Source organism: Carcharodon carcharias, chromosome 19 (assembly GCF_017639515.1).
Source record: "Carcharodon carcharias isolate sCarCar2 chromosome 19, sCarCar2.pri, whole genome shotgun sequence".
NCBI classification, from domain to species: Eukaryota; Metazoa; Chordata; class Chondrichthyes; order Lamniformes; family Lamnidae; genus Carcharodon; species Carcharodon carcharias.
Window position 1 is genome coordinate 84152580 of NC_054485.1, and position 14669 is coordinate 84167248.

Here is a 14669-nt window from a genome sequence, read left to right on the forward strand (position 1 = left end):
CGCTGGGAACTTTCCAGAATCTAGGGTATTTTGGAAGATTACAACCAATTCATCCACTATCTTTGTAGCCACCTCTTTTAAGACCATTGGATGCAGGCTGGCAGGTCCAAGGAACTTGTCAACTTTTAGTCCCATTAGCTTTTCTAGTCATTTTTCTAGTGATAGTGGTTGTTTTAAGTTCCTCCCTCCCTTTTGCCTCTGAATTTTTTGCTGCTATTGGGATGCTTTTTGTGTCTTCAACTGAAAAAATACTTGTTCAAAGCCTTTGCAATTTCCTTGTTTCCATTATTAATTCCCCAGTCTCACCCTCTAAGGGACCAGTGCTCACTTTAGCTACTCTTCTCCTTTTCATATACTTGTGAAGCTTTTACTATCTGTTTCTGTACTTCTTGCTAGTTTTTTTTCCTCATATTCCAATTTCTCCTTTTTTTCAGTCCTTCTTTGCTGGTTTCTAAAATTTTCCCAATCTCCAGGCCTACCACTAATTTTTTCAGCATTGTCTGTATTTTCTTTCAATTTGATACCATCCTTAACTTTCTTAGTTAGTCACAAATGGTGCATCCTTCTCTTAGAATCTTTCTCAGTAGAATATGTCTTTGTTGAAAGATAATAAATAACTCCTTAAATGTCTGCCAGTTCTTGTCTACTGTCTTTTAACCTATTTTCTCATTCCACTTTAGCCATCTGTTTGCTAACCTGTCATTGCCTTTATTTAATACTCTAGTTTCAGACCCACATTTCCCACCCTTACACACTAAATGTGAAATTTTCTTATGTTATGATCACTCTTACCAAGAGGATCCTTTACTATGGGATCATTAATTAAACCTGTCTCATTGCACATTACTAGATCTAAAATAGCCTATTCCCGAGTTGGTTCTAGAATATATTCTGAGAAACTGTCCTGAATACACTCTATGAATACATCCTTCAGGCTACCATTGCCAATTTTATTTATCCAATCTCTATAGATTAAAATCCCCCATGCTTCACACAAGCCCCCATTATTTCTTGATTTATACTCTGTCCTACAGAGTAGCTACTATCTTGGGGAGGAGGAGGAGTGGTTGGGGGGGGGGGGGGGAACTACTTCCACCACTGACTTATTCCCTTTGCTATTTCTTATCTCCACTCAAACTAATTCTACATCCTGATCCTCTGAACCGAGAGCATTTTTCATTATTGTTCCAATCTTATCCTTTATTAACAGAGCTGCCTGACCTCCTTTTCCTTTCTTCCTGTCCCTCCAAAATGGCAGATATCCTTGAATGTTCAGATCCCAGCCCTAGTCACTTTGCAACCAAGTCCCTGTGATGGCTATATCATAAGAATTTATTTCTATTTGTGCTGTCAATTCATCCATCTTGTTACGAATGCCACATGCATTCAGATAAAGAATCCTGACATTATCTTTTTTTACCATTTTTCCTGATAGGGATATATGACAGTATCAATTACACCCCCACATAGAGGAATAGAGGTATAAGACAATATCCTATACCTCAGATAGGAGTAAAAGTGATATTTGACAATATCCTATAATACCCCAGATAGAGGTAACAGTAATAGATGACAATATCTTATATTCTCCCGCCGCCCCCACACACACAGGAACTATAGGGATCTCTAATTTCATCGATAAACTAACAGAAATGTTGACCCCTGATTATTGCTGCGTTGTGCTTGGCTTTTTATTGCAGACATTGCATTCTTTATTACATCAACACATGTTCTTTATGACATGCAGTCACATTCTGTATCATGTCATGTATTTATTACATCCATGTACATTTCAGTCCTTTTTATTATGTACATCACTTTATACACCATGTTCTTCCGTAACATCCATGTTCACGTTGCGTTATTTTTCTGATATATCACATTGCTTCATTATGTACCTCGTGTCCTGCTTATTAGATGCCTGGCTGTGTCTTTGCGCTCTCTTTGCCTGTTTCAAACTTTGCTTGTTTTTTCTTGTCTCCAGTGCAGCCTAGGTATTCTGGCACAGCCGCACACCTTGGTGTGGGAGCTTGCATGGGTAGCGGCATGAAGGGGGAGTGGGCTACCTTTCCTGTGTTGGTTCCTGGAGAGGGTGGAGGGTTCCGTCTTGGTTTCAGGAGCGAGGCGGGGAGGACTTGTTTAATCGGCTTCCAGAAAATGCTGAGTGTTGAAGAGGCTTTGTTCACTCTGACTGACCATCGTCTCAGAGATGTCCTCTGTGAATTGAGCAGGGAGGGGACGGGATCTTTGTTGGGGGCCGGGGAGGGGGGTGGTGTCGGTGAGAGAGAGTAAGGGACCCCTATCGAGTCATGGTGGTATTCCTGACCCAAATGGTGACAGCACCATGGGTTGGGTGTGATGAGCGCTAGCTGGGGCCCAGCACTGTATCATGCAGGCACAGAGTCCCGGTATCCCATTCAAGGAGATCTCGCTCAGAATCTCAGCGTAGTGAATTCTGTTAAGAATTTCTCAGAGGATTTCTGCAAGCGTGCATTCTCACAGGACAGGAGAGATTAACTTGTGAAGCTTTTTTGGTAGTGAAACATCCCAAGGTTGCTTCACAGGAGCATTGTCAAACAAAATTTGACACGGAATTACATAAGGAAATATTAGGTCCAATGATCAAAAGGTTGGACAAAAAGACAGATTTTAAGGAGCATCTAGTTGGAGGTGAGAGAGGGAGAGATTTCGGGAGGAAATTTCGGAGCCTCAGCAAGCTGGAGGCGTGGCAACTAGTGGTGGAGGCTTAAGGGCTAGATTTGGAGGAATGCAGAGATCTCAGAGGGTTGTAGGGCTGGAGGGAGTGACAGGGATAGGGTGGGGCAAGGCCATGGAGAGCGAGTAAATTACCTCTGGCTGTTATTCAAAAAAAGAGTGAATCAAATGCACTGAAAACTAATGCCCACAAATCAGTAAATCGTGAACAGAATGGCCGTTGTTGGCAGCAGTGAGATTCCTCCTAGCGAAGGATGGAATTTACGTAGTGCCTCATCACAGCTCTCTGCACCATTCAAAAGTACCACTCTAACAATGAAGTAGAATGACTGTCGTTCTGTCACCAAAATGGCTGCACCCATTTTGTGAATGTCTGAGGTCCCACAAACAGCACTAGTTCTGTTTTTAACCTGGTGGGATGTGGGCAGGCCGCGAAAATAGACGTGGATCTGCATCGCCCTCCCACTTCGCCCGCCACCCCCTGCCCCAATCTATTAGAAATTAGATGTGAGCGTGTGCATTAGGGCTCATGGTAAAAGGAAGGATACTGAACTGTTACCATTTGTGCGATCTCTGTTACAGGAGGACTTTTCATGTGACGATCGAACAAGGTACAGGAGGCCGAGGGAACGCATGGCCAGACCTGGCAACACTGGGACATCTCTCTCAGGTTCGGCTTGCGGACCTGCTCCCCCCTCCCTCGCCACCCACAATCGCACTGGGATCCTGTTCTCTGAGAGCTGCCCGCTCTCTCTTCACCCAAGTGCCTATTCTCCAGCTTTGCCTAAACAGCGAGTGTCACAGGAACCTCTGGCTCTGGCCGGATGCATATTATAGAAGGAGTGGTGACAATCAGTGGGGCAGGAACCTGGCCTAATGTAACCTCCACCATCCCCTCGGCATAAACCAAGGGCCGAGCTTGCTGGTAAGCCCTCTGAACTACCACAGTTAACTGCAGCAATAGCTAGCTCCTGGCGGTGTATTATTGAGAGAACAGGGCTTGTGATGAGAAACCCAAGCCTGGGAAGATGATCTGCTGAACCATGATCCACAACGCAGTTCAGTTCTTTCCAATCTACCTACAAACAGGCCGTGTGATCTGCAGTCACAGATATACAACACATCCCATTGTCTTGGGGAGCACCTTTATAAAATTGCGTGTGAGGGCAGCCGATGATTTTAGGGTGGGTATCCAGTCAAGCCAAAACCACTCTGGCTCCCACGTTATTTCCTGTGCCTTTGGTGCCTCGATAATAATGACCTGCCACAACTTGCTGTACAATTATGAAATTTTATTATCAAAACAGTGACAATAAATTCATCAATGGACTGAAATCCTCTGATTAATGCTGAGTCTGTGTCTCATTGTGAAGAGAGCCTCTGATCCTAATTCAATGTCTCACTGTAAAACAGTCTCTGAGACTGAGTCTATGTCTCACTGTAAAGAGAGAGTTTCTGAAACTGAGTCTGTGTCTCACTGTAAGAAGAAAGTCTCTGAGACTGAGTCTGTGTCTCACTTTAAAAAGAAAATCTCTGATACTGAGTCTGTGTCTCACTGTAAAGAGAGAGTTTCTGATACTGAGTCTGTGTCTCACTGTAAAAAGAAAGTCTCTGAGACTGAGTCTGTGTCTCACTTTAAAAAGAAAATCTCTGATACTGAGTCTGTGTCTCACTGTAAAGAGTCTCTGATACCAATTCAATGTCTCACTGTAAAACAGTCTCTGATACTGAGTCTGTGTCTCACTGTAAAAAGAGAGTCTCTGACACTGAGTCTGTGTTGCACTATAAAGATAGAGTCTCCTGGTGAAGGGGCTCCCTTGGTGACGGGGCTCCCCTGGTGATGGTGCTCTCCAAGTGAAGGGGCTGTTCCAGTGACTGGCTCTCCCAGTGATGGGCCTGTCCCAGTGAGGGGACGCTGTTGGTGATGGGGGTCTCCCAGTTACTGGCTCTCCCAGTGACTATGCTCTCCTGGTGACTAGGCTGTGCCAGAGGCGGGGCTCTCCCGGTGATTGGGCTGTCCCGGTGACTGGCGCTCCTGGTGATGGGGCTGTTCCAGAGGCAGGGCTCTCCCAGTGATGGGGCTGTCCCGGTGACTGCGCTCTCCCGGTGACTGGGCTCTCCTGGTGACTGGCTCTCCTGGTGACTGGGCTCTCCCGATGATGGGGCTGTCCCACAGGCGGGGCTCTCCCAGTTACTGGCTCTCCCAGTGACTATGCTCTCCTGGTGACTAGGCTGTGCCAGAGGCAGGGCTTTCCCGGTGATTGGGCTCTCCCGGTGACTGGGCTCTCCCGGTGATGGGGCTGTTCCAGAGGCGGGGCTCTCCCGGTGATTGGGCTGTCCCGGGGACTGCGCTCTCCCGGTGACTAGGCTCTCCTGGTGACTGGGCTCTCCCGATGATGGGGCTGTCCCACAGGCGGGGCTCTCCCGGTGACGGGGCTCTCCCAGTTACTGGCTCCCCCAGTGACTATGCTCTCCCGCTGACTGGGCTCTCCCGCTGACTGGGCTCTCCCGGTGATGGGGCTGTCCCAGAGGCGTGGCTATCCCGGTGACTGGGCTCCCTCGGTGATGGGTCTGTCCCAGTGACTGGGCTCCCTCGGTGATGGGTCTGTCCCAGTGACTGGGCTCCCTCAGTGATGGGGCTGTCCTGGTGACGGCGCTCGCAGGGATTGGCTCTTCCAGTGACGGTGCTCCCTGCAATAGGCTCTCATGTTGATGGCCTCTTCTGGTGATGATTTCTCCTCATGAGGTGGCTCTCCCAGAAATAGGTTGCCCAGGTGACAGGGCTGTCATGGTGATGGTTACCCCTGGCAACATAGCTCTCCTGGTGACAGGGTTTTCAAGGTGATGGATGGGTTGCTCTTTGATGAGTAGCTAACAGCGACAGGGCTCTCATGGTGATGAGTAGCTGACAGGGATGAGTTACCCTGCTGACAGGTTCTTCTGGTGCTGGTCCAGATTCCAGTCTACTCCGACTCCTCACTCTCCGCCTGCAGTTTGTTCCCGAGCTTGCTGCGGACAGCGATGACTTGGTTAACGGTAAGCAGGCTCCTCAGGCACCGGATCACGGAAATCAGCAGGCGCTGTTTAGCAGCCACCACGTCCAGGGGCCCCTCAACCACTGGCGGAACCCCCTGTTCCCGAAGACTGGCTGCAAAACGTGCGTGGGCCTGGAGAAAGTCCCTGCCCCGCTCTGCCCGTGGGTGAAGGTGTCTGGGGACATTGAGCAAGGCGTCTGCGACGATCCTGCATGCCGCCCTCGTGTCCGGCTGCTGCTGGCTGCTGGCTTCACACCGGAGGTAGTGGTGCATCAGGAACTCGAAGGCACCATCTGGCGCCAGAACACTACCAGCTGGCACTTCATAGTGGCCCAGCTCCCAGGGCACTCGCTGGCCTGGCTGGTCTATTGACTGGCAGTGCTGTTCATCCTCTCCACCGGTGTCCATCACGTCCTCAGTTTGATCCTCAGCTTTGCCCTGGTCCTTCATTCCCCATCTCTCACTCCCTCTCCCCAAGTCCCCAGTCCCCCGTCTCTCACTCCCTCTCCCCAAGTCCCCAGTCCCCCGTCTCTCACTCCCTCTCCCCAAGTCCCCAGTCCCCTGTCTCTCGCTCCCTCTCTCCAAGTCCCCAGTCTCCTGTCTCTCACTCCCTCTCTCCAAGTCCCCAGTCCCCCGTCTCTCACTCCCTCTCCCCAAGTCCCCAGTCCCCTGTCTCTCGCTCCCTCTCTCCAAGTCCCCAGTCCCCCGTCTCTCACTCCCTCTCCCCAAGTCCCCAGTCCCCCGTCTCTCACTCCCTCTCCCCAAGTCCCCAGTCTCCTGTCTCTCACTCCCTCTCTCCAAGTCCCCAGTCTCCCGTCTCTCACTCCCTCTCTCCAAGTCCCCAGTCTCCTGTCTCTCACTCCCTCTCTCCAAGTCCCCAGTCCCCTGTCTCTCACTCCCTCTCTCCAAGTCCCCAGTCCCCTGTCTCTCACTCCCTCTCCCCAAGTCCCCAGTCCCCTGTCTCTCACTCCCTCTCCCCAAGTCCCCAGTCTCCCGTCTCTCACTCCCTCTCCCCAAGTCCCCAGTCTCCCGTCTCTCACTCCCTCTCTCCAAGTCCCCAGTCCCCCGTCTCTCACTCCCTCTCCCCAAGTCCCCAGTCTCCCGTCTCTCACTCCCTCTCCCCAAGTCCCCAGTCTCCTGTCTCTCACTCCCTCTCTCCAAGTCCCCAGTCTCCCGTCTCTCGCTCCCTCTCTCCAAGTCCCCAGTCTCCCGTCTCTCGCTCCCTCTCTCCAAGTCCCCAGTCTCCCGTCTCTCGCTCCCTCTCTCCAAGTCCCCAGGTCCCTGTCTCTCACTCCCTCTCTCCAGGCCCCCAGGCCCCTGTCTCTCACTCCCTCTCTCCATACCCCCAGGCCCGGGCAGGAGGAGCCTCAGTAGTTTGAAGGCGCCGTGGATGGCGTCTCGGTGCTGCTCTGCCAGTCCCAGGGCAGGAGCGCATACCACCAGGCAGTGGGGCTGCAAGCCGCGGCAACCAGGGAAACCCACCAGGACCTGCCCGGGGGGCCCGAGGGGGGCTGGTCTGGAGAAACTGGCAGGCACGGTGTCGCCCAGCTGGGCTTCCACAGCCCGGAAGAGCGGATGTGCCCCTGCCAACCTCCTCACCAGGGCCAGGTCGTCGTCTGGTAGGCAGTCCACCACCGAGATGCCGTGCCGACGGGCCAACTCCAGAACGCAGGCCGGTTGCCGGGGCCCCGATAGCAGGAGCCCGACCCCCAGGGCCCGCAGGTGAGCCAGGGCCTCCACCGCCCTGGTCTGTGCCCAGTCCCGGGCCCTCGCTAATCCGGCAGGCGTCTCCAGCCGCAGGGTGTAACCGGCCTCGGTCAGAGGGGGCAGCAGGCTGCCGGCGACAACCAGAACCCTGGTCTCACCCTCACCGCAGCTCAGTGAGAAGCTGCGGTTCAGCAGCAGCCCCTCCAGCACCCTGCTGCTCCCCACCGGCAAGCCGGGCACTGTACTCTGCAGACCAGGGAAGCAGTCGGCCGCCAAGCTCAGCGCTGGCTCCGTCTCCCCGTCTCCCAGGCGCTGCAGGAAGTCGCAGGCCAGCTGGGTCAGGAAGGAGGCGTGGGATGACCCGACCTTGCCCTCGAAGTAGGGCCCCAGGACCCGGGCAGCCTGTTCCCCCGGCAGCTGGAGCTGCCTGCCGGAGAGGCGGAGGGCCGAGGCACAGTGGGGGGCCAGGTACCTCCCCAGTGCCATTTCCAGCACCTCCTGCTCCAGTCGGGCCAGCCCTCTGGCTAGCCAGAGTCGTCGGGCCCCAGGGCAGGCGGGCACCTCGCCTCCAATCTCCGCTCGCGATCCGCGCAGCATGGCGGCCAGCAACAGGATGAAGGACTTGGCTCCGTCTCCGGTGAGGCTGCAATGAGCCGACACGCTCCGCACCACCAACCTGCAAGGGGGGGGAGAAACAGCACACTCAGAGCGAAAGGCCGTGACTCGATAAGGATAGTCATCGATTGAAGCCCCCCCCTCGTAAATCCCCCACTCGTAAACCCCCACTGTAAACCTCCCACCCGTAGACCCCTCACCCCGTAAACCCCCTCACCTCATTAACCCCTCACCCCGTTAACCCCTCACCCTGTAAAACTCCCACCTATTAACCCCTCACCCTGTTAATCCATCACCCTATTAACCCCTCACCTCGTAAAACTCCCACCCGTTAAACCCTTACCCTGTTAACCCCTCACCCCGTAAAACTCCCACCCGTTAACCCCTCACCCTGTAAACTCCTCACCCTGTAAAACTCCCATCCATAAAACTCCCATCCAAAAAACTTCCATCCGTTAATACATCACCCCGTTAACCCCTCACCCCGTTAACCCCTCACCCCGTTAACCCCCTCATCCCGTAAACCCCTCACCACGTTAATCCCTCACCACGTTAATCCCTCACCCCGTTAATCCCTCACCCGTTAATCCCTCACCCGTTAATCCCTCACCCCGTATACCCCTCACCCCGTATACCCCTCACCCCGTATACCCCTCACCCCGTATACCCCTCACCCCGTTTACCCCTCACCCTGGAAACCCCTCACCCTGGAAACCCCTCACCCCGTTTACCCCTCACCCCGTTTACCCCTCACCCTGGAAACCCCTCACCCTGGAAACCCCTCACCCCGTTTACCCCTCACCCCGTTAACCCCTCACCCCGTTAACCCTTCACCCCGGTAAACCCTCATCCAATAAACCCCTCACCCCGTTAACCCTACACCCCATAACCGCCCAGCCCGTAAAACCTCACCTTACACCCCCAGCCTGTAAACCCTGAAAAGCCCCACCCATAAACCCCAAACCTGTAAACCTCTCAACCCCTATACTCCTACCCCATAAACCCTGACCCCTGTAAACACTCACCCCGTTTGATGGGACAGTGTAGAGAGAGCTTTACTCTCTATCTAACTCCATGCTGTACCTGTCCTGGGAGTGTTTGATGGGACAGTGTAGAGGGAGCTTTACTCTCTAACCCCGTGCTGTACCTGTCCTGGGAGTGTTTGATGGGACAGTGTAGAGGGAGCTTTACTCTCTAACCCCGTGCTGTACCTGTCCTGGGAGTGTTTGATGGGACAGTGTAGAGGGAGCTTTACTCTCTATCTAACCCCATGCTGTACCTGTCCTGGGAGTGTTTGATGGGACAGTGTAGAGGGAGCTTTACTCTCTAACCCCGTGCTGTACCTGTCCTGGGAATGTTTGATGGGACAGTGTAGAGGGAGCTTTACTCAGCATCTATCCCCGTGCTATACCTGTTCCGGGAGTGTTTGATGGGGGGAGGGAGCTTTACCCTAAGAAGGAGCTTTACCCTGTATCTAACCTGTACTGTTCTACACCACTGTACCTTGATGCAAACAGGAGGCTAGAGTTGACAGCATTAAAGAAGAGGCTGGAGCTCAGCCTGCAGACTGACCTGGCAGCTGGGTGTTCCAGTAGCAGTGACTTCAATATCCTGCAACCATCCTTGGTGATGAGGATATCTCCGGTGGCTCTGACAAACAGCACCTGACGTCCATGAGGCCCGAAGCATCGCACCATGATGTTCTCCAGGCTTTCGGCTGTGTGCACCAACTGTTCAATATCCATCACACACTCAGACTGCAGCTCCACACGACACACAACCAACCTGGATCAGAGCATAACACACATTGTAAAACAACTGACTGGGGCAGTGAACAAAATTAATGAAGTGGACTTTACACAGTGAAACCGGCTTTACAGGACAGATAACTCCCTCTACACTGTCCCCATCAAACACTCCCAGGGCAGGTACAGCATGGGGTAAGATACAGAGTAAAGCTCCCTCTACACTGTCCCATCAAACACTCCCAGGGCAGGTACAGCACAGGTAAGATACAGAGTAAAGCTCCCTCTACACTGTCCCCATCAAACACTCCCAGGACAGGTACAGCACGGGGTTAGAGACAGAGTAAAGCTCCCTCTACACTGTCCCATCAAACACTCCCAGGACAAGTACTGCACGGTGCTACATTATAGCTACTTCTTCTGTGGCTTGAGAACTAACTTTTTTTTTTGCTTGAGAACTAACTGTTAAACTCCAATGAATCTGTGTAAATATCCTGCCCTGTTTCCTACAATAAGACAGTAACCTCAAGTACTTGACGCAGGTCATAATGTGGGGGTTGTTAATGGTGCTTTATAAATGCAAGTGTTTGTCACTGTTGTCACCCAGTTAATTCAGCACTGATCAGGAAGCTGTCTCACCTTGGAGGGTAACAGCAGCTCCCACAGGTACTCACCTCCAGGCAAGGAATCTTCAGAACAGTTCATTGATGTTTGCCAGCTGATGAAATTCTTGGCTGTGGTTGGGAAGTCGTTGTCTTCAGCCTGGGAGAAATCAGATTGCAGCAGAAGTGAGACTCGGTAAGAGGTCCAGTCAAGGACAGACCCTCATTTCCTGAGCTCAGGACATCCCAAAGCGCCTCACAGCCAATGAATTACATTCTGAAGTGTGGCCATCATTTTGATATAGGTAACACGGCAGCCAATAAGAGCGCGGGATTTAAGAGCAGGAGTAGGCCACTCGGCCCCTCGAACTTGCTCTGCTATTCAATAAGATCATGGCTGATCTGGTTGTGGTCTCAGCTCTACCTTCCTGCCTGCACCACCACCCTTTCCACCGCCACTATAACCCATGACTCCCCTGTCTATCAAAAATCCGTCTAACTCAGCCCTGAATATATTCAGTGATTGAGCCTCCACTGCTCCCTGCGGCAGAGAATTCCACAGACTAACAAACTAAAAAATTCTCCTCATATCTGCCTTAAAAAGGAAACCTCATTCTTAAATAACCTTGTTCTAGTCTCCCTCAAAAGAGGAAACATCCCCCTAGTATCCACCCTGTCAAATTCCCTCAGGATCTTATGGCATAATTTTATGGCCATGTTGTGGTGGGGGGGGCAGGCCTGTATAATGCAGCGAGCTGTTCAAAAGTCCATTGACTTTGGCAGGACCGTAAAATCACGCTGGCGTAAAATTCTGCCCTATATGTTTCAATATCATCACCTCTCCAGTGGGTCTAGGTCCAGCCCGTGGAGCAATGTCCCACAAATGTCATGTAACAATGACCAGATCATCTCTTGATTCAGGGATGGCCCTATTCTTCCCTAGGTTTATGGCCTGTGGGATCTTTTATGTCACCTGCACATTTACTCAGTTTAGGATCCCATCCCAAAGGCGGCACTTCTGACAGTGCAGCACTCCCGTAGTACCACATTGAGAGTGTCAGCCTCCATTGTGCACTCAGGTTTCTGGCTCGGGACCCGAACGGGCTACTTTCCAAGTCAGGGGCTGAAACAGCTACATCTGAGCTAAGTGTGTTAGTCAGAAGCAAAAGGTTCTGTTGGTTTCGATGGGCAATCTCGAATACAATGTGTCGTGCTTAAACCATACAATGCTGTGGTCGGAACACATCTTTGATACAATGCAGTTTCTGGTCAATGAAGCACAGTGGATTTATTAAACCCAGTCAGCAGTGCAGAGGGGAATGATGATGATGCTGAGCAGCAGAGAACCAAGTTACAGGAAACAACAACAACTTGCATTTATATAGCATCTTTTACATAATCAATTGTTCAAAGGCACTTTACCAGAGAGTGTTCAGACAAAAACTGTAATCGAGCCACAGGAGGAGACAAAAGGCTTGGTTATGGAGGGAGAATTTAAGGAGATTCTTCAAGGAGAAGAAAGAGTCAGACAGGAGGAAACATTGAGGGAGGGGTTTCCAGAGCTTAAAGCACTGAAAGCAGCTGAAAGCTCGGCCGCCAATGATGGGTTGACAGGAGTGAGAGGGAGTGTGGTGTAGAGTGAAGGACAAGATAGTGTTAAAAGAACTGGAGTAGGCCATGTAGCCCCTCTAGCCAGTTCTGCACCATTCAATGAGATCATGAGTAATCCACAACGTAACACAAGCACATAAGAGACAGGAGCAGGAGGAGGCCATTTGGCCCTTCGAGCCTGATCCACCCATTCAACAAGATTATGTCTGATCTTCAACCTCCAGCCCACCTTCCTGCACTGTCACCATTGTTAATAGTGCAGCTGGTGAAGGATAGAACTGGAGCCAATCTTTATACTTTAATGAGAGTTTATTTACAGATTTGCACAGTACAACCCACCCAGTTTCAGTCTGTGACTATTTATCTTAAATTCTCGAGTTAATATTGTTGTGGAATGGTTTGCATCCACCCATGAGGGCAGACCTGGCCTCGGTTAAACATCTCATCTGAGAGATTTAGACACCCCTGCTATCTACTCCTTTGCTTCACTCAACAGCCTGGGATACATTTAAGAAGTATTTGGATATGCACTTGTAATGCCATGACATACAAGGCTATGGGCCTAGTGCTGGAAAATGGGATTAGAATAATTAGGTACTTGTTTGACCAGCACAGACTCAATGGGCCGAAGGGCCTTTTTCTGTGCTGTAGACCTCTATGACTGTATGAGATGCATTGTTCAGCGGTGGTTTCACACCGACTCCACGGAACAGCACAGAAGGCCATCAAGCCTGAATCGCCTATATGAAGAGGAATCTAGCTAGTCCCACTCCTGGGCTCTTTCTCCATGCCCTTACAATTTTTTTCTCCTGCAGATATCTATGCAGCTCTTTTCTATGGCTCAGTTGGTAGTACTCTGATCTTCGTGTCTGAAGGTTGTAGGTTCAAATCCCACTTCAGGACTTGAGCCCAAAAGTCAAAATGTTGACATCATCACCGTCCATCCCCACCCTGTGCTGCACTATCCAAGGTGCCTCCTTTTGGATGAGACATTAAACAGAAGCCCCATCTTCCCTCTCAAATGGTTATATTAAAGATCCCATGACACCCTATTGAAGCGGGGAGGGGAAGTTACCCCCGGTATCCTGACCAGTATTTATCCCTCAACCAACAACGCCAAGAAGCTGATTATCTGGTCATTGTCACATGGCTGTTTGTGGGATCCTGCTGTGCGCAGACGAGCCGCCACACTTCCTTCATGACAGCATTTCGAATTGGGTTGCCAACTACAATGAAATATGTTCCTGGGAGTTTCATCACATGATTAGCCCCAGCGCTCCAGCCCTTAGTTGACCAACACATCCTACCCTCGCGACGCACACCAGCTTCCTAATGCTGTCTGGAAAGCAAAAAGACTCCTTACCCAATTGGATGATGATTGGTCATCGGCCAAACAGCCTTTTTTTTGCCCCTCCCCCCCCCCCATTTTCAATATTTTCGCACCTGATGAAGAGAAATGGGTGAAGAAAACGACAAAAAAGCCCCAAACTTTTTTTTAAAATTTCCCAATGAATTGCCTACAGAAGCAACCTGGAGATTGATCTTCAATTCCTGGGAGAGTCCGGGGCCAGTCCGGGAGGGTTGGCCACCCTGTGTTTCGACAGGCACTTGGCTGGCTGGAAAAGGTGCTTTGGGACGTCCTGATGTGGCGAAAGGCGCTACAGAAATACAGGTTCTTCCTTTCTGAAGGCTGGGCTATTGAGTGTGTTCCATCCTTCTCATTGCACCTAACGATATTAATGATATGATATGAATTACAATAATATTAATTATAATGGGGTCACTGAGGAACCAGCCCTGAGCACTGGGGGAGGGGGATTTAACCCAGAAACTTGCCAGCTCCTCCCTTAGCCTCTGTGACCCAGAGACTAACATCCAAGGAGTTGGGCTCAGCCCCTGGCTTCATTCATCCGATTATAATATCAAAGTGTCAGTCTGACCTTCTCAAAGTGACTGCGGCCTAGTCCCGCAGGCTCCGGCTTGACCTTTCACCTCGGCTACACCGATGGGCTTTTTTTCGCTCTCTCCCTCCGTCCTTCAGGCGCCTCCTCGGCCACCCCGGCGACAGTAGGACCCCATCCCCACGTGACCGCTGGGTGACTTCACGCACGCATCCGGGAAGCCCACCTTGGTGAAGGAGCGGGCTTTGGCAGCCATCTTGGTGAGGGAGAGGGCTTGGATAGCCATCTTGGTGATGGAAAAGGCCCGGTCAGCCATCTTGGTGAGGGAATACAGCATTGGTACAGGAGACTGGAGCATCTATAAGATCATAAAATACAGGAGTTGGCGAAATATAATCCCCCCACTTAACTCCCTACTATTATCACCCAATCCTCTGCAATTGCCACCCAACTCTCCACAATTAACACCCAACTCTCCACCCTATACTAAATGCTTAAGCTTGCCACCAAACTCCTTAGCCTTGTCACCCAACCTCATACATAAGAACATTAATAATAGGAACAGGAGTAGGCCATTTGGCCCCTTGCACTTGTTCCGTCATTCAGTAAGATCATGGCTGATCTGATTGTGGCTTTAACTCGACTTTCCCGCCTGTCCCCCATAACTCAGCCTTGACTCCTTTGTTGATCAAAAATCTGTCTATATCCGCCTTTGAGTAAATTCAATGACCCAGTCTC

General features: G+C 51.1%; 2 protein-coding genes across 4 annotated transcripts in view; one reads left to right on the forward strand and one right to left on the reverse strand.

The window, feature by feature from the left end:
• hsd17b8 (hydroxysteroid (17-beta) dehydrogenase 8) overlaps positions 1 to 4050 on the forward strand; it is a 45839-nt gene extending 41789 nt beyond the window's left edge. For all 3 annotated transcript variants that reach the window (XM_041212794.1, XM_041212795.1, XM_041212796.1), the window contains one exon: positions 3298 to 4050. In XM_041212794.1, coding sequence (XP_041068728.1) covers positions 3298 to 3314 — 17 coding nt within the window. In that variant the 3' untranslated portion in view covers positions 3315 to 4050. The remainder of the gene's footprint in view (positions 1 to 3297) is intronic.
• A 1105-nt stretch (positions 4051 to 5155) lies between these two features.
• Positions 5156 to 14247, reverse strand: bbs10 (Bardet-Biedl syndrome 10). Its single transcript, XM_041212335.1, is given in 6 exon segments — positions 5156 to 6212; positions 7094 to 7114; positions 7116 to 8133; positions 9645 to 9857; positions 10482 to 10579; positions 14116 to 14247. Coding segments are annotated over 6 exon segments (2016 nt in total). The 3' UTR covers positions 5156 to 5678.
• Between the last annotated feature and the right edge of the window lie 422 nt (positions 14248 to 14669).